Source organism: Arvicola amphibius, chromosome 1, assembly GCF_903992535.2.
Source record: "Arvicola amphibius chromosome 1, mArvAmp1.2, whole genome shotgun sequence".
Taxonomy (NCBI): domain Eukaryota; kingdom Metazoa; phylum Chordata; class Mammalia; order Rodentia; family Cricetidae; genus Arvicola; species Arvicola amphibius.
The window spans coordinates 143,557,339-143,582,186 of record NC_052047.1 but is presented as its reverse complement, the minus strand read 5'-3'; the positions used below and the strand labels follow the sequence as shown (position 1 = coordinate 143,582,186).

At 46.3% G+C, this 24,848-nt stretch overlaps 2 protein-coding genes across 3 annotated transcripts in view; one reads left to right on the top strand and one right to left on the bottom strand.

Moving 5' to 3' along the window:
- The window catches only part of Muc6 (mucin 6, oligomeric mucus/gel-forming), a 28,593-nt gene extending 26,707 nt beyond the window's left edge, over positions 1-1,886 (top strand). Inside the window, 2 exon segments of the mRNA XM_042054393.1 lie at positions 711-912; positions 1,709-1,886. Of these exon segments, the coding sequence (XP_041910327.1) occupies positions 711-912; positions 1,709-1,886 (380 nt within the window).
- Positions 1,887-4,353: 2,467 nt separating this feature from the next.
- The window catches only part of Ap2a2 (adaptor related protein complex 2 subunit alpha 2), a 65,869-nt gene continuing 45,374 nt past the window's right edge, over positions 4,354-24,848 (bottom strand). Inside the window, exons 8-22 of one of the 2 annotated variants that reach the window (XM_038327206.2) lie at positions 23,531-23,681; positions 22,141-22,309; positions 20,700-20,837; positions 18,731-18,913; positions 18,180-18,277; positions 17,707-17,938; positions 17,440-17,613; positions 14,800-14,963; positions 10,507-10,589; positions 8,503-8,592; positions 7,078-7,201; positions 5,888-6,004; positions 5,712-5,781; positions 5,498-5,632; positions 4,354-4,770 (exon numbers count right to left, since the gene is read on the bottom strand). In XM_038327206.2, coding sequence (XP_038183134.1) covers positions 4,693-4,770; positions 5,498-5,632; positions 5,712-5,781; positions 5,888-6,004; positions 7,078-7,201; positions 8,503-8,592; positions 10,507-10,589; positions 14,800-14,963; positions 17,440-17,613; positions 17,707-17,938; positions 18,180-18,277; positions 18,731-18,913; positions 20,700-20,837; positions 22,141-22,309; positions 23,531-23,681 — 2,006 coding nt within the window. In that variant the 3' untranslated portion in view covers positions 4,354-4,692. The remainder of the gene's footprint in view (positions 4,771-5,497; positions 5,633-5,711; positions 5,782-5,887; positions 6,005-7,077; positions 7,202-8,502; positions 8,593-10,506; positions 10,590-14,799; positions 14,964-17,439; positions 17,614-17,706; positions 17,939-18,179; positions 18,278-18,730; positions 18,914-20,699; positions 20,838-22,140; positions 22,310-23,530; positions 23,682-24,848) is intronic. The other variant, XM_038327213.2, reaches the window with a different exon arrangement.

The following is a 24,848-nucleotide window of genomic DNA, read 5'->3' as shown; positions in this document are numbered from 1 at the left end:
GTTTCCACTGGCTCTCTACCCAACGACAACCAGGGTCTCCACAGGGCAGTGATCCCTACAGGGTCAGCCTGCACAGGAACATGAGTTCAACATTTGAGTGTTCCTCTCAAGACACCCACCTTGGGACCAGGCTCTCCACACATGCTCTAGGCCTGCAGGAAGTCCTCACAGAGCCAGCAATCAGTTCCTGTCTTAGGGTTACAGACTGTCACTTTAAGTTTAGGCTCTTTCCCTAGAAAATGGCCTCGGGAAGTGAGGAGAGTGTCATTTGAACAGAAGAGCACCAGACCCTCTTAAGACAATCAGAGCAGGGAAAAGTGAGCACAGGAGAGAGACAATAAATATATGGAGTATATCTGTCACCCACAAATCATTTTAACTAAACCGTGTTGTGTGGAAACTTGCAGGAGCCAGTTCTCTCATCATGTGACTCTAGGGACCTGTTGGACCATCTTACCAGCCCCCAACTTTTTGTTTCGTTTTTCAAGAAAGGGTTTCTCTGGCTGTCATAGAACTCTCTCTGTAAACCAGGCTGGCCTCGAGATCCACCCACCTCTGCCTCCCAAGGGCTGGGATTAAAGGCATGTGCCACCACCACCCGACCCCAATTTTTAACTTTGTAACCCAAGTACCACTGGGCAGTACCTAACCTGGGCTCTTCTTGAACTCACTGACTTCCTACCTATGCCTCCTGAATGCTGATTCTACAGGTGTCTACCCCCAGACACTGCCCACACTGGCAGTTCCTATGGTCAAGAGAGCTGCCTGCCTGCTGAGACATCACCACCACCATTTGTCACTGGATGTCATAGCCTCTGAAACCCTTCCAGAAGTCCTGAGCAAAAGGCTTTCTCTGCTGTGTCCCTTAACCCAGGTGGCACAATGCTATTCTCAGATACTGCATGTTCTTTTGTGAGGGACCCTCCTTTGGTCCTTAGTATGTCCTACATCCAACAGACCTCAGACACTTTTACTGGGGATTGTGGATGACTGACTCAGATCTACCTGGGCCTGGTTCAATGTCAGATTCTTTAAGGAAGCCCTGAGTACTGAAGGGAAAGCTGCTAAAGAAGAGAGTCGGGTTGGGACCAGGATGTAACTGAGACCTGCTCTTGGGCCTCCATCTCCAGAGACCTGTAGCTTGCAGGAAGAGGAACGAGAGATTACCTACCAAGGCTGCACAGCAAATGTGACTCTAACTCGTTGCCAGGGTTTGTGTGCCTCCTCTGTCAGGTGAGTTTTTGGCAAACAACCTCCTTTTTGCTGGGACCCAAATCCAACCAGGAACTGGGCTCTCAATGTTTCCCACACCTACTCTGACAAACAAGAGTTGTGAGTGGTTCTCAACCTATGGGTCGTGACCCTTGGGAGGGGGGGTCAAATGACCCTTTCACAGTCACCTAAGACAATCAGAAAACACAAATATTTACTTATGATTAATAACTGCAGCAAAATTAGTTATAAAGTAACAATAAAAATAATTTTTATAGTTGAGTATCGCCATAATATAAGGAACTATATTAAAGGGTCACAGCATTAGGAAAGTTGAGAAACACTGCTCTGGGCAGTTCACTCTGGCCACACTTTCCTTGCCCAGGAGCAAGTGCTGACTCCAGAGGGCCTACAAATCAGAGTATCCATTCTACTTTGGGACTGGCCTACAGGGAGGGGGCCAATCCTGACCATGGTGTTCTCTGCTTCTTGGCAGTTTCAATACCGACACCCTGCAGTTGGAGACCCACTGTGGCTGCTGCCAGCCCCTCAATACCTATGAGAAGCAAGTCTCCCTGCCCTGTCCGGATCCCAATGCACCAGGTCAGCAGCTCACACTCACCCTCCAAGTGTTCAGCAGTTGTGCATGTAGCCCCCTGCAATGCAAGGACTAAATAACAACTGGTTTCTTGGGCACAAGGGGATCAAAAACAGACAGACAGACATACACACAAAAGCCATTTCTGATACTTCCCCAACACTGTAACAAGCAATCATCTTACTGGCCAGCGGCATGGCCTCAAAGAGACCTTGGACATGGCTCACCCTGCGGCAGCAGAGAAACAGAGCAACAGCTGTCATGCAAAGCCTCCTACCATCCACCTCCTGCAGACCTTGACCAAGCAAAACAGACCTTCATTGGAAGTGAGCTACTCACATCCCTCAACCTTTGATGCCTTGGGAATTTCCTGTCCACCTATATACACCTTCCAGCTTCTGGCTATAAAGACCAAGAGATCAGAGCACCAAAGAAGGTGCTGGGAAGACTGGGCAGGGTACCTGGGGAGACATTGGGAATAACAGGAGGAAGATGCAGGGGTATGAACCTTGGGTAGGGGCAGGCAGCAAGATAAGCACCAGAGAGGCACAAGGAAAGAAGGTCTCCCTAGAGTCAGGGAGAAGTAAAAGGCATTGGCACCCACTGGACAGGAGGCCATCACCCAACAATGAGCAGATTCCAAATAAACTGGTTCTTTTCAAGGCAGAACCTGGTGTGTGCATGCTGCTGTCTTCTTCCAGGATCCTGAGCAAGATGTCACAAATATCTGCACAGACCAGGTCATCAGGACCTGGGACTGTGCTCGGTGGGGCTAAGACAGAAATGCCCTGGTCTTGGGCTACTTCCATCCAGGATTTTGCTAATTCTGTGATGGAACCCACTATCTTCCAGGCTTCCCAGGCAAGGACCATTTCTCATGTGCAGCCCCAGAGTGGGGCAGGGGAGAGAAGTCCTGAGTGCATGGGTCCTATGTGCTTAGACCAAATCTTCCAGGCACAGACTTCAGTGAACTGTAGCCACAGACTTATGGTAGTGTATGGACCCATGCTAGGCTCAACACACCCAGCACCACACAGACAGAGCTAGGGCAATCACTTCCTGAGGTACCCCTGAATTGAGAGGCAAGTAGCACTTCAGAGTCCTTGGTTCTGAATTGTACTCAATTCCACAGGGCAAGGACTGAGGCTAGTACCGGACATTCCCCATAAAGATCACACACATGTTCCAGTTTCCTGTCCTAGCATTTATTTTTTTTTCCTCTGAGAACAAGCACACTGTACTGACAGAGGCCCAGAAGTCACAAAGAGTGGGCCTGTGCCCCAGCAGCTTCCATGTGCAGGGACATTACTGAGCTAGACACCATCACTGGATAGCACATGGTACATAAGACACAGCCACACAGACTGAGCTCTCCACATGGTCCTTGCAGCAGTGCATGGATTGCATGTAATGGAGAGCCATGATGTCCAGCTACTGGAGCAACAGAACTCCAGAGGCTCACTGTGGCCACAGCTAAATCATCCTCCTGCAACACAAGCCTGTGCCGTGGCAGATATGGATCACAACATATGACAGCCAGACTAAGGGCTTCATGGAACACAAGGGTCAGCATAGCAGGTGTTGGTTGTTCTGAACTAACTGCCCGGGCTGTATGGAGTGGGGCTGCAGGAGCTTAAGTGGGACAGGAACCTTGCCAGTATCCTCAGACCATGGCAGGCTGGCAGCCTGGGGGTGGGGGGGAACCCTCATGCATATGTGACCACACCTAGTGCTCTAAGTGAGCAAGGGGCATCAACACTGCTGTGTAAGTACAGATAAGCCTGTACAGTTGCATCCACAGCAATCCCGGGCATTATCTCAAGACCGAGTGCAGGGTTCCAGCCTGATATCCCAAAGCTTCTGACATGGTCTATGCTCTTCCCCTGATGGGCCGCACATACAGTCCAATGCCCCCAGAAGGGTAACTAACAATTGAGCCGCTAGTACTCAAGCTAGGAAGTTCAGTGCATTCTTAGCACAGCACCTGCCTGGGCTGCCATTTTCACCCCTGCCTCTCACTTCATTATTGCAATTAGACCTCCCTTTTCCACCCAACCACAAGGGCTTCACAGAAGTGAGAGTGCAACACTGGGGCACCAACTAAGACCCTCTGGAGAGAAGCACGCTTTATGAATTATTACTTCACCACCTGACCCATTAACCTTCAAGTCCCCAGAATGTACCACAGGAACAGCACATTCATTTAAAACAAAAGATGGGTGATGTCCATGTTCCCCAAAGTCAATAGGAACCCCTCTCTCTACCCACCATGCTGCAAACCTAAGGTCTCAAATAAGTAGTAAAATGTTTAAACTGTCCCTTTAAGAACACTGGAATGCTAGGCACAGGATCCTGCCATGAATGGGGCATGGAGTTTGCCGATAGTCATAAACACAAGCACTTCGGCACCATCAGGTAGTGCTATAGCAAACCCCAAGAGCTCTGCTCAGCCCATGTGGTCACGCACCTCCAGGCCACTGCTGTTACCATCCAGCATGGCCACACAGCCCTGTGTTAACCTTATAAGCACATGGCGCTATTTCTGGATTCTGAGAATGAGTCAGTGGCATTTTAATAAAATTTGAACAAAATTTCCACTTTCGTTCAAACTTCTAATTTCCCTTTAATTTGTAGTTGAACCACGGGGCTGCCCTGATTTTCCAGGTCCAGGCACCCTTTTCTGATGGAGCAGGCCTGCTGCAGCCCTTCTCAAACTGTCCTGCACCCCTCCACACCCACGGGGCTGGCTGTAGGAGGACGACTGGAGGTGCCTTGAGTGGCAGCTTTTCAGACAAGGGGTGTTTATCTGCAGTGCGGTACAAAGACAAACGGTAGAGACAAGAGGACGCACAAACAAAAAGCCTGCTCTTCTGGCCTGTGGATTAGAACTGTTCCGACAGCAATTCACATAGTCTTTGAGAGACGGTGTCTTTGCTGGTACGCAGCGTGAGTCGGTACATCTGAAATAGAGAGCAGCAGGGTGAGCAGGCACTGAGCTCCAGGCTCTTAGCAGGTATTTTTGTGGCATAGGCCTCATCATTCACAGAAGCCCCTCCCGAACCATCAGTTTTACCAATAAAAATAGAAAAGTCTAATAATAGCAAGTGTTTGCAGCAAAGGGGGATGAATGTTAGTGAGGTGGGAGTCAGCCTTTTGTATTTTGAGACACAGTCTTACTGTGTAGCCCAGGCTGGCAAGCTGTTATGCCTCCTGCCTTTTCATCCTAAGTATTAAGATTATAGGGATGTACCACAATACACAACAAGCTTGAGAGAGTCTCATCAAGTTAACTATTCCCCACCCTTAGAGATGACCATTACACTCCCAAAACCACCCAAGTGTTGTGAAACAAGTTCTCATAATCAATAGAATACATAGACTGGAGTCTCTAGAACACTGCTGAAGCAAGCAGCAATGTATACCACATTCAGGGAGGGAGGAAGAACAAGATAGCACCAGGAAAGCTGGGCAGACACAACTCAGAGCTAGGCTGCTACATGGGCAACGTGGTGGCATGCCAGGCCTTCTGAAGGAGAGGGAAATCTATGTACTCTGATAGCCAGTTGCTGTCTAAGTGTCTGCACTGTCATATGACCAAGACTTAGAATCTGAGTGTCTCCATGAATAAACCTCATCAAAATAAAAAACAATACAATCATATTCATTCTCCTGTTGTGAAGGCCTCACCTGAGCTTGCAGATTTGGCTCCAGGCGCAGCAAGCAGCCGATCTGGGTGGTTTTGGTATGGATTATGCCAGCACCCACAAAATTTGCAGGGTTAGGATCAACTTCCTCAAGGAGTGCAGAACCAAATCCAATAATCTATACAGAATGAAGAGGCAGGTCAGGATGCACTGGTCACAATTCCTGCCTCAGCAACATCGCTTTACCACCCTTTTACCTTTGCTTTAGTGATCTCTGTGTCCATCGGATGCTTTGCTTTGAAGATATTCTGTACTTCTTGCTGTGGACTACAAAAAGCAGCATGTTAGTACTAAAAGCCATGCAGAGACCCATAGATCATCCTGTCCGAGGACAGCCCCACTCCCCTCTCCACCCATAGTACAGCCCTCTCACTTGCTCAACTGCTTCCAACGTTGAAAGAAATCCTGAGAAGCCATTTCTGTGGGCTGGAAAAATTTGTTGAGTGTAATGGGCAGCTTAACAGACACATTCTGGAAGGTACCACCATACCTATAACAACAGAGTCATGTTATGGAGAACAAATACCTGGTCAAAATGTTCCAGTTCATGGGTCTTCAGAACTTAGAGAATGGCCATGTGGCCACCCATCCCAGTAACAGCCACTAAGACTGCATACAAACAGTATTCTTGGAGGAGCTAAGCCACATCTTCCACCCATTACAGTCCATGTCTCTGCCATTCACAGGTGAGCCAGGGACCAAAGTCACTGCTTTGTGCCAAGTGTCAAAGGATCAGTTCCTCTCAGTCCTACTCCTTTGGCAAATTAAGACCCAGGACAGGCCCAAGCAGACTATCAAATCAATTAGCCTTGTAGCACCGCAAACAAGGAACCACTGTGATGACTAAAAGTAAGACTACATGCCATGACCCAGCAGTCTAACTCCACACCAGCTACCATAATTGTCCCTCAAGCTGTCCTTTCAAGCCAGCCTCAGCAGACAGCACTGCTATAGGCTAATGCTACTGTACACTGTAAAGATTTGTCACTCGTATTGGTTTAATAAAATGCTGATTGGCCAGTAGCTAGGCAGGATATATAGGCAGGGCAACTAGACTAGGAGAATTCTGGGAAGAGGAAAGGCAGAGCTGCAGTCACAAGAGACATAGGGGAAGCAAGATGAAAATGCCTACTAAGAAAAGGTTCTAAGCCATGTGGCTAAACATAGATAAGAATTATGAGTTAATTTAAGTTGTAAGAGCTGGTTAATAATAAGTCTGAGCTAATAAGCCAAGCAGTTTATAATTAATATAAACCCCTGTGTGTATTTGGGACTGAATGGCTGCAGGACCAGGCGGGACAGAAACTTCTGTCTACACAGCAAGAGAGCCTGGCTCTCTGCCTCCCGGGAAACAGGCCTTTCCATGTCTCACCACAAAATCACCTGGGTCAGAAATAGCCCAGCCCACAGACCACACAGGAGACTCAAACCCCATGGGTGCCATGTCATGGTCACAGAAGCCTGCTCCCTCTCCACTTGCTCCAGGCCTGGCAGTACTTTGCATACATGCACAGTGGCACAGAAGTAACTAATTAACGACATTGAGAAGCACACACCCCTCACCTGAACTGGATGTTGAGGACAGGTGCCTCTGTGAAATCAGATATACACTCAATGTTGACCACCTGTTGCACCTGTGCGCCCCCATCCACTGTTGGGTCCACAGGCTTGGTCTGCAGGTTCAGATGTGAGCACATTAAGGAGTCCAGGCAGGCAGGGAAAGTGGGGCTAGCATAGCCAGCCCACAACAGAAAGCAGCAGGGGCCCCCTACAAACCACTCTGCCAGCATCATAAATCGAGGCCCAGAACTGTTGCCAGCCTGTCCTTCCACCATTCAACAGGTCCCACTGGCCCAGACCACCCACAGTCATCATGTATCTGACTAGTCCCTTTCTCTAAGAGACCTTGGATGTTGTACACTAGCTGCATACTGGTCTTGGCATTGCAGAAGTGAGCTCTGGAACTCTGTGATGACTCCTGCTGTGCTCAACAGAAGCTATGAGTTAGTAGAAGCTATGCCTGTTAACTCAAAAGGCTTTACAGATCAGTCAGTGTAGCTCTGCACTTCTGCAAGCCAGAGGTTGCAACATGTGAACTGAAGCCTCTAGGCTCACTGGAACACCTTTGTATCCAGGATCCACACAATCATAACAAGACTTGGGCAGTTCCTGCTTCCCTCTGCATTCCGCATAGCAACCTGTGCCCATAGCTCATGATCCTTTGAAGCCCAAGAAAAAGAGACACATAGACAGTAGTTCTATATGCATCAGTCCTTTGTGTGTGTAACAGGGGAATGCTGGAGATAGAACTAGGATTTTGTTTATACTATGTAAGTGTGGCTTCCACCACTGAGCCACATCCCTAAACAGCACCCCAGTGTTTTTTACTTAATTCCAAATAGTTGTATATTTAAATATATCATCTCCAAATGAACACAGATCTGCTACAAAGATGATTCCCACTGTTCTACATACTATGAGTTGAGCCCAAGGTTCGCATCCCTGGCCGTTGTGGATCCTGGTCTGCACACTGCAGCAGACCCCAGCTGTCTATCTCTCATAGCCCCTCACCTGAAGCCATCCAACATTCCTGACCATTCCTGATGGCTACATGGAGTCATCCTCTACGTGAGCAAAGGATGTGCCAAATAACACCTAAGCCCAGCAAGCACAAGACGCTCCATACCGGCTAGTTACCACAGAATCACTCTGCCTTCGGCCATAGCACCTATAGGGGGACTTCACAGAGTAAAGGGCAAATGATATCCACAGGAGAGCAAAACAAGCAGAGAGTGACTCACACAAGATGAAAGGCACAGCTGTGTGGGTGGTGTCAGATGCACCACCAGGACAACTCAAAGGGAAGGCCGTGGTTTGACTGGGATATGGAAAACACTGCCATTTGAACAAAAGCAGCCCACCCTCAAAGCTTCCTCTAACCCTAATTGCTGTCTGTCTGTCCGAGACCCTAGAAATAAACAAGGATATTAGCTTGAAGGTCATCAGCACAGATTAGTGTTGGAGTGAAGTTCAGGAACTGCGTGGAGGTCTTGTTACCATAAAATATGAACATTCGGCCTAGGAAGAAACAGAGATAGTTTGTTTTATAACACATTATGTCACACTTATCATGAATCGTCAGTCAAAAGCGGCCCCAACAATTCCCAGTTAGATATATTATTGTAAGCTAGGACTACTGTTAAAATATAAAAACAACTTTGTGTGTGTGTGTGTGTGTGTGTGTGTGTGTGTGTGTGTGTGTGTGTGTGTAACCAAACAGTTGTTTGGTCTCACTATATAGCTGCCTCTAGCCTAGAACTCTCATTTTATTCCTGGCTGGCCCTGAACTCATGACAACCCTTCTGCCTCAGCCTCCCAAATGCTAGGATTTTGCTAGTATAGGCCATTATACTAAGTTTCTAGTTTAAAAGTAGCATAGCAGGCAGGCAAAGTAGCATTTGCCTGTCATCCCAGTGCTCGAGAAGCAGGAAGATCAGGGGTTCAAGGCCAACTTCATTTACATAGAACATTTGAGGACAGCCTGGGCTACATAAACTGGGCAATGGTAGTTCTTGCCTTTAATCCCAGCAGAGGCAGGCAGATTTCTGTGAATTCAAGGCCACTCTAATCTACAGAGCAAGTTCCAGGACAGCCTCCAAAGCTGTAGGGAAACCCTGCTTTGAAAAAACCAAAAAGAAAAAAAGAAAAAAAGAAAAGAAAAAAGAACCTGTTTCAAACACAAAACAAAAGCCAAATAAAAAAAACAGCATGGCAGATTGGCAGAATTAGAAAAGGGAAATAGGGATGGGAGGGTATCTTCTCTTCTGCCACTCACACCTGCCCTTGGTCCTCCTTCTTATGTAGTTACTCAAGGGTAAAAGTCACATTTCTGTAAATTAGAACCACAACCACAGACACCAGGTCAGGAGGGTCAGCAGCCCAAGCAGGACACCAGAGCCTTCTGAGGAACAGCCTGCCCTGTGTTGAAGGCACCTGGACCCACCCATATATCTTCCACTTTTGTCTACCAGCTGACCCACTCGCCGATACTAACAGCCAGGACTGTCCTTCTAACATGCCATGCCCCTACAGTGACCAACCAGGACATGCTCCCTGTACCAAATGGCCAGATCCTGTTGACACTTACACCCTTGGAGTTCAGAAAGGAAACCAAACACTAAAAGTGCTGAAAAAACAGTTTAGCTTCCCTCCTCTAACAAACCTGGTGAAATCACCATGACAAGGGGCAAAGCTTTGGTCGTACCAGACACAGGGGAGCAGTCTCATCAGTCTGGCATCTCTCAGAGAAATGCTACTGGTCCCCAGCATCCTGCAGGACTGCGGGGCTGCAGGGCTGCAGGGCAGGTCTACTCCCTTTTCACAGACATCGAATCCACCTTAGTAGTAACTTCAACAGTGTGGTGGGCAAAATGTTTTCTTTTAGAACTCAAAAAAATTCCCTTCCTTTTTAATTGTGGTAAAGTGTATATAAGTTAAGTCATACTAAGCACATAGCTTAGTAATGTATAGCTATCCCCAACACCCAATTTTCCATGTTACTAGTCAGTGCACAGATTATAAACATTTCTCATTATATAATTTCCCCTAATTCTTTTTGGTTTTTTAAAGTTACTTTATTTTAGACAGGATCTTACACTATTTCCAAGGTTGGCCTGGAACAAATGACAATCCCCCTGCCTCAGTCTCCCAAGTACTAGAACTAGAGATGTAAGCAACATACCTGCCCTTAAATTTTTGGGTGTTGTTGTTGTTGTTGTTGCTGCTGCTGCTGCTGCTGCTGCTGCTGCTGAGGGAACTCTTGCTATGTAACCTTGACTCGTCTGGAATATGCTATTTAGCCCAGAGTGCCCTCAAACACGCAATTCTATCTCTGCCTCCAAATGCTGGGATTACATTTGTGTGTCACCATGCTTGGCTATTTCTAATCATTTCTTTTTTCTTAAAGAAACTGTCATTAAGTAAAACACATACCTAAATTCTGCCGAAATTCAGACTTAAGTCCAATTTGAAGCAGCTGGTTCTCAAACAACACACCATTATTTTTGCAAACAAACCTAGGAGAAAAGAATAGTGAAGCATCACTCAGAGCCACCCGCAGCAAGCAGAGTTTGTTTTGGAAAGGGTTTACAGTATTTTGGAGCTAAAATATTTCTGTGGAGACAGGAGAGACAAAGTGAAGAGCTTCAAGGATCGTACTAATCCCAGTCTTTAGAGCTGGAGCTAGAGCCAGTGTCTGGTGGCAAGCTTCCTCAGGTGCCACTCAGAAACAGATGGTGTCACCTGTGACTATCACCCAGGGAGATCTGGGGTAAGGAAGCTAGAAATGGGGAATATGCAGAGAGCGCAGTTGGATTTTCAGTGCCTGAGACAGTGACATGTGGCAGCACATCTTAAGGTCTCAATGCACACTTGAATAGGCTCAGGGACCAAGCTGAGTGACCTCTGCCCTAGGTCATACAGCAATCAGCTCAGCCAACATTTCTACAGTTGAGCTGTCCCCTTGTGCCTGGGCACTCAGGGCAGAGGACCTCTACAGCTCCCACTCTGCACTGTGCCACAGGAACAATGGAAACAGAGTACCCTCTGAACATACCATAGGCCCAAATGCCAAGAGCTCTTCCAAGTCATCCAGCCACAACCCAACACTGTCTGCCCAGTTCTGGCAACAGCACAATGTCCCAAAATAAAACACTGTCTATTCTGTATAAGAGATAATTTTTCCAACACTTCTGAGAACATATAACAGCACACATGAGAATGACTGTTCTCTTGTAGGATGTGGCTAGGCTCCAAACACTAGCATAGGGCCCGCTACCCTAGGCCAGCACTCTACTCAGTACTCAGTACTCAGGCCCAGTTTGGATGTTACTCAAGGAGCCTAAGCAGAGGTTATGGGGCTCACACACTTAGATCTGGGTATCAATCTATCATCCAAATGATAAAGAAGCCCTGCCATCCATGAATGTCCAGCTGGCTATTTCCAAAAGGTCACTTCAATTGCACTTGACCTAAGGGAACTCATAGGTAAACAGTCATGTTAAGCTTATGGAGGATGCAACCTCCCTCATGCATGCTGCACTGCCCAAATCAACAGGTCCTTCTACAATGCACCACACAAACATCATGTGGTAACCCTGTGGGGCCACATCAAAGTCAAGACAGGCAAATCCCTGCACAGTATCCTGAAGTATCCTGAAGAAATGTCCCAGAACCTTAAGAGATGGTATCAAGGATCAGGCCAGTAGGCCAGGATAAAGAAAAGTGCATGACCTACTGGAGCTGGACAGCACAAGCCAGAACCTTACACCAACACAGGAAGACTCAAGTCCGCAAACAACTAACACCCATATTCCCTACCCCCATCTTCACAGGAGACCAAGGAGTAGCTAACCCACAGCCCATGGCTGTCACCGAGCTACAGTAACAAAGCAAAGCTAGGGTACTCCTAGATACAGACCCTGTAAAAACTAGGGTACATAGCTGAACCCCATGTTGCCCCTTCAACAAGGGTCTAGGAAGCTGGGTTTTCCACAGCTGTCAAATACCAAGCTCAGCAATTCTCCAGCCATCAGAGGTCTGCTCACAGCCTGCTCCAAACACGCATTTCCTAACAGGAAGGAAGGGTCAAGTGCAAAATGAATACAAGGAAACGAAAACTCTAAAATCTGGTATCTTCTCCAGGCAGGAAACAAAAGTTAGCCTAAGATGCATTCTAACCTCCCCCAGACAAAATCCATTGCCACTGGAGGGTACAAGTGAGGAGCTTCACATCCGCCATGAACCAGGACACAGTGGAGTAAGGAGCAGCAAGAGAAGCTTGCAAAATCAGCCAACAAGAAGGAAAGCTATTCCAAACCTTTGAAAGTGGAAAACAGAGAAAGTGGGTGGACAAGGGCATGTAAGTGAGCATGTAAGGGGCATGACCTAGGGAGTCAGCAAGTGATGTGGGATGTCCTTCTTGTAGATGTGTTGCTTTTATTGGCTAATGAACAAAGCTGTTTCAGCCAGTAGCTTAGCAGAGTAAAGCCAAGTGGGAAATCTGAACAAAGATATAGAGTAGGCAGAGTCAGGTTTGGGAGAGAGAAGAAAAAGCATAAACAGTGTAAAAAAAAAAAGTAAATAGTTATAAAAAATAAAGTTTTAAAGAAACAGTAAAATATAAAGTACAGACAGTTATAGATTAAAGGAGTAAAGAAAAATAAGCCATATAAAGATGGAAAATACACAAAAAAAGATGGATTATGTGTATTGTGTTTTCTTTTAATTTTTTGACTGTGAATGAGCTAAGTACAGAAAGATATTCCATTGTACAGGCTGCTAAGAAAAACCAACATATATATTTTAATGGCATCTTGACTTCAAAATTTGAGTCAAAGGATATGTTACCTTGGAAAAGAGATTCCACATATGTATATTTCTACTCTTGTTTAAGATATTATGCTTAGGCGGCTCATTTAAAATATAATGTATAATTAAGAAATACAGGTTAATAGATAGTCATCTATAGTAATCAAACTTTTGGTCATGTTACCTAGGTTTTCTAGATATATAGAGATATATTTCAGTTAAATATTCTTCAAACCTTTCAAAGATCTACAGAATACAGCATTTAAAATGTTTTAAGAACTTAAGACTTTTCTTGACAGTGAGACATGTCTGCTGCTGGCAGCACTGACTATTTCAGAGGTTTGTGGACATTGAAGACACTCGTTATAGAATTTGCCTTCAATGTGACAAGGCTAGCCATTTGGTTCTTGCTTGGACTGCTTGATTAGGTATGCTGTATAAACTGGACATGCAGGATCCACAGAAAATGGTCCTTCGGGGTTCTTGCTTCACTTCGCAGAGAAAACTGCCTGACATTCTGCAGGACACAGAAGAAAGCAACTGATGAACATTGCCATTACAGAACATATCTTTAAATTTCTTGGTTCATGCAAAATCTGCTAGATACTATGGGCCTGTGGGCTAAAGATGGATGCACCAACAATACAGAAGAACTTTAGGTGACTGACTGTCTAGGCAGTAAGATGTCTCTGTCAATTCTGGAGTTTTGAAAGTTGCTTACTTACAGTGCATTTCCTGTTTACTTAGGTAATATTATATCCTTCTGGAGTCTTTGAAGAGTTGAAGACAGTTATAGTTTACCTTAGTTATGATAAAGGATCAATTATATATAAAGCTTTAGACTCACAAAGATAGAATAGGTAAGAGTATTTTTTTAATTTGTCAAATGCAAATGAACTAAATATTGTAACTATAATTCTTTTTTTAATATTTATTTATTTATTATGTATACAATATTCTGTCTGTGTGTATGCCTGCAGACCAGAAAAGGGCACCAGACCCCATTACAGATGGTTGTGAGCCACCATGTTGTTGCTGCGGATTGAACTCAGGACCTTTGGAAGAGCAGGCAATGCTCTTAACCTCTGAGCCATTTCTCCAGCCCCCTATAATTCTAAATAACTGTTTTGTCTATGTAATTTTACTATGTTAAAGTTAAAACCTTCTTTTTTATTTAGACAAAAAAGGGGAGAGGATATGGGATGTCCTTCTGTATATATGTTGCTTTTATTGGATAATGAATAAAGCTGTTTCGGCCAATGGCTTAGCAGAGTAAAGCCAGGCGGGAAATCTGAACAGAGACACAGAGAGAGAATGGGTAGAGTCAGGGAGACACCATGTAGCTGCCCAAGATGTAAGTGGTAACAAACCACAAGCCTTGTGGTAAAATACAAAAATAACAGAAATGGGTTAATTTAAGATATAAGAGCTAGCTAGAAAAATAACAGTGTTGTAATTAATATAGTTTCTATGTAGTTGTTTGGGTCTGGGCAGCCAGGAAATGACGAGTAGTCAGGGTTCCTGCTTCAGCAAGAAAGAGCCAGGCAAGTGCCTGAGGCTATGGTGAGAAGGCAGCTATCTATGCACAGCCTGAAGGGGATTTAAAAGGGTATCTGTTAGAGATTAATTTAAAAAAAAAAACTGATAGAGAGAAAAGCACAAGGAACATGGGGGGGGATTGGGGGAGAATAAGTGGGAAGAAACAAGCTCAGAGTATTTATCAAATGTCTCAAAGAAAAGAAACAGCAAAGGTATCATCCGACTCCAAAGCAAAGCACAGGCACTCACATGCTCTCTCTCAACAAGAACACCAGCCCCCTCTCTATAGTACTTTAAGTGTTAGGGACTAAGCACAGAATCACCCATGAGGTATAGCTCCCACCATGCCACCCAGGCAGTACTCAGAAACTGGGCTACCTGGCAAAGTTGTCTTCGGAGCCGGGTGCAAGAGGTGCAACTGCAGAAGCTGAGTCTGAGAACACGTCCACTAGCAGCCCACCGCCAGAAGAGGGAGGGGGCCCCGTGGGAGCAGGGGGAGCAGCTCCCAGACCCAGCAGGTCTGCTGATGGAGAAGGTGTAGACTGGAAGATAAGAAAAGGGAACATCAGCATGGATCCTTGGATGCTCAAGACTCACACAGCCCTGTATCCACTCCCAGGTCAAGTAACGAGGAAGTTGGAGAAGGCGGCAGGGAGCAGTCCAGAAACTACAGACCAGCAAGAGAGAGCTGCTGACCACATACAAAATAAGCATACCCGTGAGTTCAGATGAAGACATTCACCTCATAATACCATCATAATTTCATACAACTAGAAAGTCGTCTGCATTTTTCCCACAAATGCTATTTGAGCAAAACAACAAAGTTCTAAAAATGTTTTGCCACCAAAAACGTTGAAATACAGGGGTTAAGAAATAAGTTCGTGCACATTACTGGCAACTGTTCAAGAACAGTAAGGTTTGCATATGGTGGAAACAGGAGAATAGGGAGTTCAAGGTTATTCAATGCTACATAGCAAGTTCTAGGCCAGTTTAGGCTGCACAGTGAATTCCTGGCTACAATATGAAGGCTTAGTTTCAAACAAACAACAAGAGAAAAGTTTTGGTGTGTGATCTACTGAGTTTAACAAGGGCCATCTATATAAGGTTGTGGAGCTCTGTGTTGGAGCCTAGTGGGCTCAGCAGTGAATGCACAAGTGAAGACAATGATTCTACCTCTCTCAGAATCTATCAACAGCCAAAAGCTCATCAGCAAGGATTAGAGCCCTGTGAATCTTTCTCTCATCCACAAATGACTGTTGACAGGAATGAAATAAAGAAACGTGCAGGAAGGAAAGTGGGTGGAAGAGGTGGGAAGAGAGTAATCAGTATATATTATACACATGTGTGTAATTGTCAAAGAACAAATTTAGTTAATAAAAAAAAAAAGATGCAAAGGTAAGCAAACAGATTGCTAGGATGCATTCTCAGCTCAGCATTAAGTCTGGTTCCATTAGGAAAAGAAGCAGATAAACACGCACATACACTTCTTACAAACCCTTGTTTTTCAGTCCAGGCAAAAGCATAAGAAAAGAGCCCCTGAAGCCAGGCAGTGGTGGCGCATGCATTTAAGCTCAGCACTCAGGAGGCAGAGGCATGGGAATCTCTGAGTTCAAGGCTAGCCTGGTCTATAGAGCAAATTCCAGGACTGCCAAGGTTACACAGAGAAACTGTGTCTTAAAAGGAGAGGAGAAGGAAGAGGAGAACAAGGAGAAGGAGTCCTTGAAATCATTACTACATCACACAGGACAAGGGCATAGCTTGTCACCCCACATTCAATACCTAACATTCACAGACCTGACTTACCCAAAGGTGCCCTGCCACACCACAGCCAATTCACACACCTGTGTGCTGTCCACAGAACTCCCCAGGCCAGTCTATAAATGTGGGGTGCTACTGGAATGAGACCCTGTGTTCAAGAGTTACTTTGAATGACTTTCGAACATCCACTGGTCATTCACGAAGGCAAACATCAGGAAACTAGATCCTGAAGCCATTCTAATAGAGCACATCTTGTGCAGAGCGGGTGCCCAGCGGCTGCAAGTACCCTGCACACAGGTGGCAAAGGTCTGTCCCAGCCACAGAAACTCCTTCAAGTAGGAGCAGAACTCAGAGTGGGCCTCAGCAAAGAATGCTAAGTGCAGAAATATAGTAACAGGGAAGCCAAAATGCTTATTCTTTGAAACAGATGGAATATGCTGTGGTTTTATAAGTTCATGTGTAGGCATGGGACAATGTGTATGAATATTATTTCAAATAAATGAGACACCCAGAGTCTTTGTCATGTAAGGGGCAAGGGTATGAGTGACATCCTTGCCAGACCTCAGGCCAGGCAAAGTCTTAATTGCTGTTACTGGTCAGCATAAAGAAGGAAATAAGGAGGCTGGGGACAGAGTAAGCTCCTGGGTCCCCTCATGTGGCTGCATAACTCTTTCAAAAGGGCTACCAAACATAGCAACACATACTCCCCTCCAAAGGGAACAGGGTCACAGAGAGGCTGGCCAAAGAAGAACTAACATCTGATGAACCACATCTACAGCAACCCAGGGCAAAGGTGGTCACAAGACCACATTTCTAGCCCTGCTTTAGTTAAAAGACAGTAACAAAGCCCTCCAAATGGCGTCTCCCACCAATGACCATCAGATGTTGTGTTCTCCCATCCACAGGAACAGCTCCTGTGTCACATCAAGGGGAAGTTTGTTCTACTTCAGTCACTAAGGGAAACCTCCAAGAGGAAAAAGGCAAACAATTCTAAATTTATGAAGAACACACACCTCTTCTTCTCTAGAAGTGTGTAGTCTTGGGTCTAAAATAAGTCCACCACAGAGAGCCACAGGTGCTCACCTGACCCCAAAAGGCCAAAAACTGGTCTCATAGAATAGGTTGCCCTGACCACATGTCCAGCGCTAGATTCTACTGGACTACCCACAATCTTTCTCACAGACACCTGGACTGTCATTCCCAAGCCTAAGATATGATGAGGCCCTGATGGGCACCAGGTACACAGTGGCAGGGACGCACCGCTGCACTGGTGCTGGCTGGAACAGGTTCAGGACCCCCATTCACATCGATGCTTCGCTCACGCTTGCTCTCCTCCAGATCAGTCACTGTGCTTGGGCCCTTCTTCTTCTTCAGCTTGGCCAAGATGGAGGACTCACGCTCAGGGAAGGGTGGCATCTCCTCCAGGACAGTTGCCTATTGGAAGGAATAGAAGTTGGTGTTGCCATTCTGGCACCCATTACCAGCCCAGTGGCCCCAGCACCAAACAGCCCAGCCAGGAGCCCGCACCAGGATGTCGGTGCTGGCAACAGTACTCAGTCGCAGGTACTCCACAGCCCGCTGCTGCAGCTCCACATCTGCATTCTTCAGTTGGCTGTCGCTTCGCAGCACGTCCTGAATGGTAGCCTTTACCTCTGGAAAGAGGTTCACGAACTTGATGTAGGTGGACAGCAGGAGTGCCCGGGTGGGGACGCTGCACAAGTGGAACTTGGAGTGGAGCAGGTTGAACTGGATCAGAGGGCTTGAGAGAGGCAGAGAGCACAGACGGGGAGTCACACTATCTCATCTGTCCCATGTGCTGCCTTGTGTTCAGCCTGCACCTGCAGTGGGGACCCTATGCTAAAGCAGTGCCTCTTTAAGGAGGGCACACTGCCAGCTCCCAGTGTAAGAGTTTCCTCCTCCCTCAGGATGTCAAAGCAGTATAGACAGGGAGCAGGGCAGTCCAGTGCAGTACATACCCCTGGTTCCCTGGGGTCTTTTACCTGGAACGTGGGTCCCCAGCTATCAAGTTTCCAAACTCCCCTAGGATGTAGCCGCCCACTTTGACCAAGTTCTCGTGACATGCTGGAGCCTGCAATGCCTGTGAAACAGGAATACCAGGAGCTAGGCCACAGAAAAGGCAGCTGACATGAAGTGAAGCCACAGCAGACACACAGGCCCTTCCTTGCAAGGTGTATTTTGAAGTCAGTGAGAGCTTCCCCCTGAAGCCCTGGCAAACCCTGGCTTCCTACAGCTGGCTGCAGTGCCCACAGCAGAGGGCCCAACAGCAAGACCAGTGACTGTCCCTAGAGACTCTTGAGATGATGTCCCTCATGCACAGTAGGTCACTCAACAGCCCCAACAGCCCTAATAGGCTTTTGGAGATTAGGATAAGAGGAAACTGCTGCTTGCTGGGGGACATTAGTTCAAGAAGGGCATAACCACCACTGGGACAAAGAAGGGCGAGAAGCAACATCTCTGAAGCCCACCTCTGTCCCCTCAAGCTTAGACACCATTGCCCCTAGTGAGGGTGGGCACCCCTCCCCCACCATACCTCAAACACTGTCTTGGCAGCATAACCCTGCACATCGTCACGGTTGATGACAATCTGGATGACGCGATACCACACCTCCTCACTCACATAGTCGCCTGCAATGCGGATGAGGTTGAGGATGGTGTCCACATACCAAGTGTAGTCCACTGCATACTTCTCAGCTAGGATGGCCACCTTCAGCACCTGCAGAGAAGACAGGGCCCTCAGAGAGATACTACTGAACACACCAAGAACAGACTGGCACACGGCCTATGCTGGGTTGCAGAAGGACCTATCACAGGGTGGACAGAAAGCTTCCAGCAGATCTTAAGAGGGTCAGAGAGTGGAAAATGACTGACTCAGGTGAGGAAAACTGGTCAACTTCAGCGACACAACAGTGCAACTGTGCACAACAGCTGCACCTAGGACAAGGTGCTAATACTCACGACAATCTACTAAGGTCAGCCATACCCCAACCCTGCATTACCTTACCTCCCTGACTCCATAACACTTCCGAAGTTTGGTAGTTTGAATGAGCCTATACATGGTCCCATAAGCTCTTACATTTGAATGCTTGGTCTCCAGTTAGTGGAACTATTTGGGAAGGTCTTGGAGTGGGCGCAGTCTTGTTGGAGGAGGCTTGTTACTAGGGGTGGGCTTTGAGGTTTTAAAAGTCCATGCCAGGTCCAGTCTGCCTACAACTTACAAGCCATGTGAGCCCTCAGTTAGTGTTCCAGAAGCCATGCCTGTCTACTTGCCACCACACTCCCCATTACGCTCACAAACTAACCCTCTGAAACTAAAGGCAAGCCCCCAATTAAATATTATTTTAAAAGTTGCCTTGGTCATGGTGTCACTTCCCAGCTGACAGCATGGACACTAAACCAAGAATAAATGGGGCCTTGTGAAGCCTAAAAGTTTCTGTATGGCAAGGACACCTCCATTCCAGCAATCTACAGAATGGAAAAGGTCTTTACCAATAACACAGCTGATAGAGTGCATCTAAAATACATGAAAAACAAAAAACGAACATTAAAAAAAACTACTCAACTTAAAAATGGGATACAGAACTAAACAGTTCACAAAAGATGAAATATAAATGGCTAGAAAATATTTGAAGACATGTTCAATATCTTTAGCCATCCAGGAAATGCAAATTAAAATTACTTTGGGATTTCACCTTAACCAAGTCAGAACGTCCAAGATCAATAAAACATATGACAGTGAATGCTGGCAAGGATTCAGGGAAAGGGGAGAACTTGTTCATTGCTGGTGGGAGTGTAAACTTATACTGCTACTAAGGAAATCAGTGTGGCAGTTCCTCAGAACCTCAGGAAACTAGGAATAAATCTACCTCAAGATCCAGCTATAAAACCAGGCGTGGTGGTACAAACCTTTAATCCCAGAACTCGTACAGCACATAGGCAGATCTCTGTGAGTTCAAGGGCAGTCTGGTTTACATAGAATTTCAGGATAGCCGGGATACGTAAAGAAGGAATGTCTCAAAAAAAAAAAAAAAAAAAAAAAAGATCCAGCTATACCATTCTTGGGTATGCATCCAAAGGATTCTATATCCTACTCCTAGAGATACTTGCTCATCCATGGTCATTGCTGCTCTATTCATAACAGTCAGGAATTAGAAACAACCAAGATGCCCATCAACTGATGAATGAATAATGATTTTCTTTCTAGCTCCATCTATTTACCTGTGGATTTCATAATTTTAATTTTCTTAACTGCTTTGGAGAATTTTTCCATCATGAAATCAGCTCACGTTTGCTTGGCACAGATGACTACACCCTGCACTAACAGACATCCACCCAGGAAAGTCAGGGAGACAGGAAGCTGATGCCAAGGAATCTTTTATGTAGTGTCTCATAGACACTCATGTAAGCCTGCTGGACACTGAAAAATCATCCAAAAATTATCCACTGGAACTCATGTCCACAGTAGGGAGCAGCTTGGACAGCTCTCAGGCTGCAGGACTCACAATTTCCTCTCGGATGGAATAGTCAGCCGTCTCTAGGTAGCTCAGCATCTCAGCCACAATCTGCTGGGCGTTGCTGCGGTCACACATGGCATAGAGCAGATCCACTGCCCGCTGCCGTACACTCACGTCTCGTTCCGTCTGGGAAATAAGGCAGAGTCAAAGTCACTCCTACAAAGCACAGGTTGGGGGAGAGTGCCTATCCACTGCTATATGAGAGTCCATAAGGTAGCATCTATTTATTCCATAGGAGCTGTCTTGTGGCACCCTATAGCACTATTCCCATCAGGCTGGGTGCTCCCCTACTCAAAGTCCCTTAATGGGCCCCTTACTATCAATATATGGGACTCAACAACTTAGGCCACTTGGAACCCACAAACAACTCACTGCCAGTCCCCTCAGACTTAATCCAGTCAGGATAAACTCCTCCCTGACCAGCTCCTCTAAGGCTACACTCAGGCCTAATGAGCAGATGACCACTCAGGCCTCTCCATTGTGTGGGCACAGATCAGCACCTTCCATGTTGCCTGGGAGCTGGTTCCGAGGCAGGTTCTTGGGCCCCTCTCCAGGTGGCATGGGAAAGAAACCCTACTGCACACAATGCTTGAGAATCATGATACAAGTATCTGTAGCCCCCTGCAGTGGTCGACAACAGTTGCAGGATGACCCAGGGCAGGACAGATGAACCTAACAAGAGTTAGCGCAGCCTGAGTTGAGAGCTGTCTTTACGACCAAAGGGAATGATGAGAAAAGACATCAATCAGAACTAGGAAGAACACAACTTCAAGTTCAAGACAGGTACCAAATGCCTATTGAGTTACACAAAACACAGATCAGGGCCAGACCTGCTCCCCTACAGCTGAAGACTCACCAAGATGAAGAGTGTGAATCCACAGTTCTCTGATGAACTAGCCTAACAAGCAGGTACAGTGTATAGTGTGAGCCGTGCCAGAGAACTCACACCCAGAAGCAGATATGAGAACAGGTAACCTCAGCTAGGCTCTTTAAATTCTGGAATTCGAATTCTTAAAAAAAAAAAAAACTAAAATCCTTGACAAGGAATTTTGCTTTGTAAAAGGTGAAGCTTCCTGGAGATAAGAACAAAATATTTCCTCTTTCTACCAAAGAAAACTACTTATGTGTACTGAACTATACTATCTTGGACTCCAGACAAGTGTCACATGAATTCATCCCATGGGACAGGACTGTCACAATAGAGACAAACTCAGGTAAATGCTACATCCATGGGAATGGCAGGACTTCACTGCAGGAATATAGACAGATTTCTCACCCAATTGCTGCATCCACCCCATATGTCTGCAAGTGACAGGAGCCAGGTAAACACCCTGGGATCTAAACCAAACAGCTTGAAGGAACTCATCTATGCCTAGAGGAGGCACCTCCCAATTTTCTGGCATCCACACATGACCAACAAGGAGCACACCTTCAAGGCATTGATGACAGTCTCAATATGGGTCTTTACAGCCTCATGGGAGAACTCAGAGCTGGCCAGCGTGCACATGCTCTCCAGAGCCAGGTAGCGCAGGTTTGTCTCACGGTGCTGCAGGAATTGGCCCAGCTGGTTGCAGGCACGGACGAGCAAATTAGGCTCGCTGCAAGGAACAAGGGACATGGTGAGATTCAGGCAGGGAGGGCTGGGAGCTACAAGAAGAAGACACAGGAGAGGAGATGCAGTGAGGAGGGGCACCATAAGGAGGGAGTAAGAAGTGCAGTGAGAAGTGAGAGAGAAGGGGTGCTGTAAGGAAGGAGCACAATGAAGGATTGTTGTAAAAAGGGTTACAATGAGGAAGAGCTGCAGTGAAGAGGGGTGACTTCCCAGTGAGTCTGCAGGATCTCCTCTACTCCAGAGTGGACTCTAGAAAGCTCTGGAAGACCAAGGGCTTCACTTTCTCCAAGTTGCGTCCAGAAAAGTGACTAGGACAGCAGCCAGCCTGGAGCAGGGCTATGCAGGAAACTGGACCAGACTAGGGTGAGTGGTGAAGGCTAATGGGGAACTCAGGATAACATCACAATTCCTCCTTATATAAGTTTCTTTTTTTAAAAAAAAAAAAAAAAAAAAAGATTTATTTATTATATACAACATTTCTTCCACGTATGCTTGCATGCCAGAAGAGGGCACCAGATCTCATTATAGATGGCTGTGAGCCACCATGTGGTTGCTGGGAATTGAACTCAGGACCTCTGGAAGAGCAGTCAGTGCTCTTAACCTCTGAGCCATCTCTCCAGCCCCTTATATAAGTTTCTTAAGGACAAATAAAACTTTCCTCACATTGCAAGATTTGTTTCTAACAGTTCATTCTCAACCCTGCTCCAGTCTGACAGACTGTTTCTGTCACAGTAACATTTATCTAAATGATGTAGCAAAAACAGCTGAGCCCAAGTCTCATGCCTCTGGCATAGACCCAGAGCACAGAGCCACAGGCATACACAAGAGCATACCACCAGGACTGAGCATAAGAAAACCAGAAGCAAGCCTGTTCTGTATAAGACAACCACAGCCTGTGACCCATCCATGGCCCTCTACAGGAGCTGGGAGTCATCACTATCATCGTCCCAGGAGACCCCTGAATACTGGACTGTGCCTTCCTGAGCAGCAAAGCTAATAGCACACAGGTGTCCCTTCCTTTCAGAGAAGCCTCTTCATGACAGGGACACAGCAGTTCTAGGGACGCTGCCACAGCCAAAGTATCTAAAAGGCATGTGAGCTGGAGAAGTGTGAGGAGTCACCTGTCACCATCTGCACAACAATAAACACCAAGTACCAGCCTCCATCTGCTATCTCTGAGAGTGAAGTGTTGCTGATAGTGGCTCACCTGTCATGGTGGATGATCAGGCTGATGGCCTCAAACAGCACAGCATTCTTGGCATTTGAGTGTTGGACCTTCTTAGACTTGGGTGGCTCCTGAGCCTTGTTCAGGATGGTCTCCAAGCACTCAGTCAGACGGCCACGCACCGCAGGGTCTTCTGGGCAAGACACAACTGTCGGCTGGGCTCCTAGGCATTCATCCCACCAGCCCAACCCACACCTTAGCAAAAGGCCTCTGACACACTGTCCTGTGGGTGCCTTTGACGGTTATTCCCAGCTGCAGATATGACAGGGAGCATTTGTAAATTGCCATGGGACAGCTCCCTGTTCCAGTGTCATAAACGTAAGGTGGAGATAGAGCAGCTATGGTAGCCACATCTGCTTCTGATTCAGATGGCAGAAAGTACTTCCGCTCAGACAAGAATATGTTAGTCATAAAACCCAAGGATTATGAACGAAACAGCTAAGAAGCTTCAGGGGCAAGGAGACTAGTTTTTATTATTACCCACAAAAATAGAGAAAATATACAGAAACATAAATAGAAATTTTTAAATTTGGTTCAAAGCAGAAGGAAAAATTGTGCAAAAACTAAAGCCAGCCATGGTGGTACGTACCCATCTCATAGTACTTAGAAGGTAGAGGCAGGAGGATTAGGAGTTTAAGACTACATAGTAAGTTCAAGACCCTATCTCAGTAAGAACAAAACTAGGGTCAGTGAGACTGCCCTGTGAGTAAAGGCGTTTGTCATTAGACCTAATGAGCTCAATCCTCAGAACCCACATGTGGAGAGAGAACCAACCCCCACAAACTGCCCTCTGACCTCCGTATACATGCTGTAGTACATGCACTCCCACTACAGACGCGTACACACAAAGTAAATGTAAAAACTAGTAAAAGAAAAACTTATAAAGAGCAAATTCAAGTCACAGTGGTAAGAGGCTGCTATCCAGCACCTGGGAGGCTGAAGTAGGAAGATTACAGGGAATCCCAGGACAGTCTAGGCTGTGTAATAAAAACCTATTGCAGCTGGGTGGTGGTGCACACTTTAATCCCAGCACTAGAGAGGCAGATGCAAGTAAGTGAGTTCGAGCCAGCCTGGTCTACACAGTAAGTTCCAGGATACCGCCAGAGCTGTTACAGAGAAACCCTGTCTCAAAAAAATCAAAACCAAAACAAACACAAACAAACAAAAACTATTACAAAAAAGAAGAGGAGGAGAAAGAGATCAGCAGAATCAAGGCTCTCAATAAATTTTATGTGTGGTACTCAAGTAGTTGTGTGTGGATATATGCACATGTGGGAGGGGGGTCAGCGTCAGGTTCCAT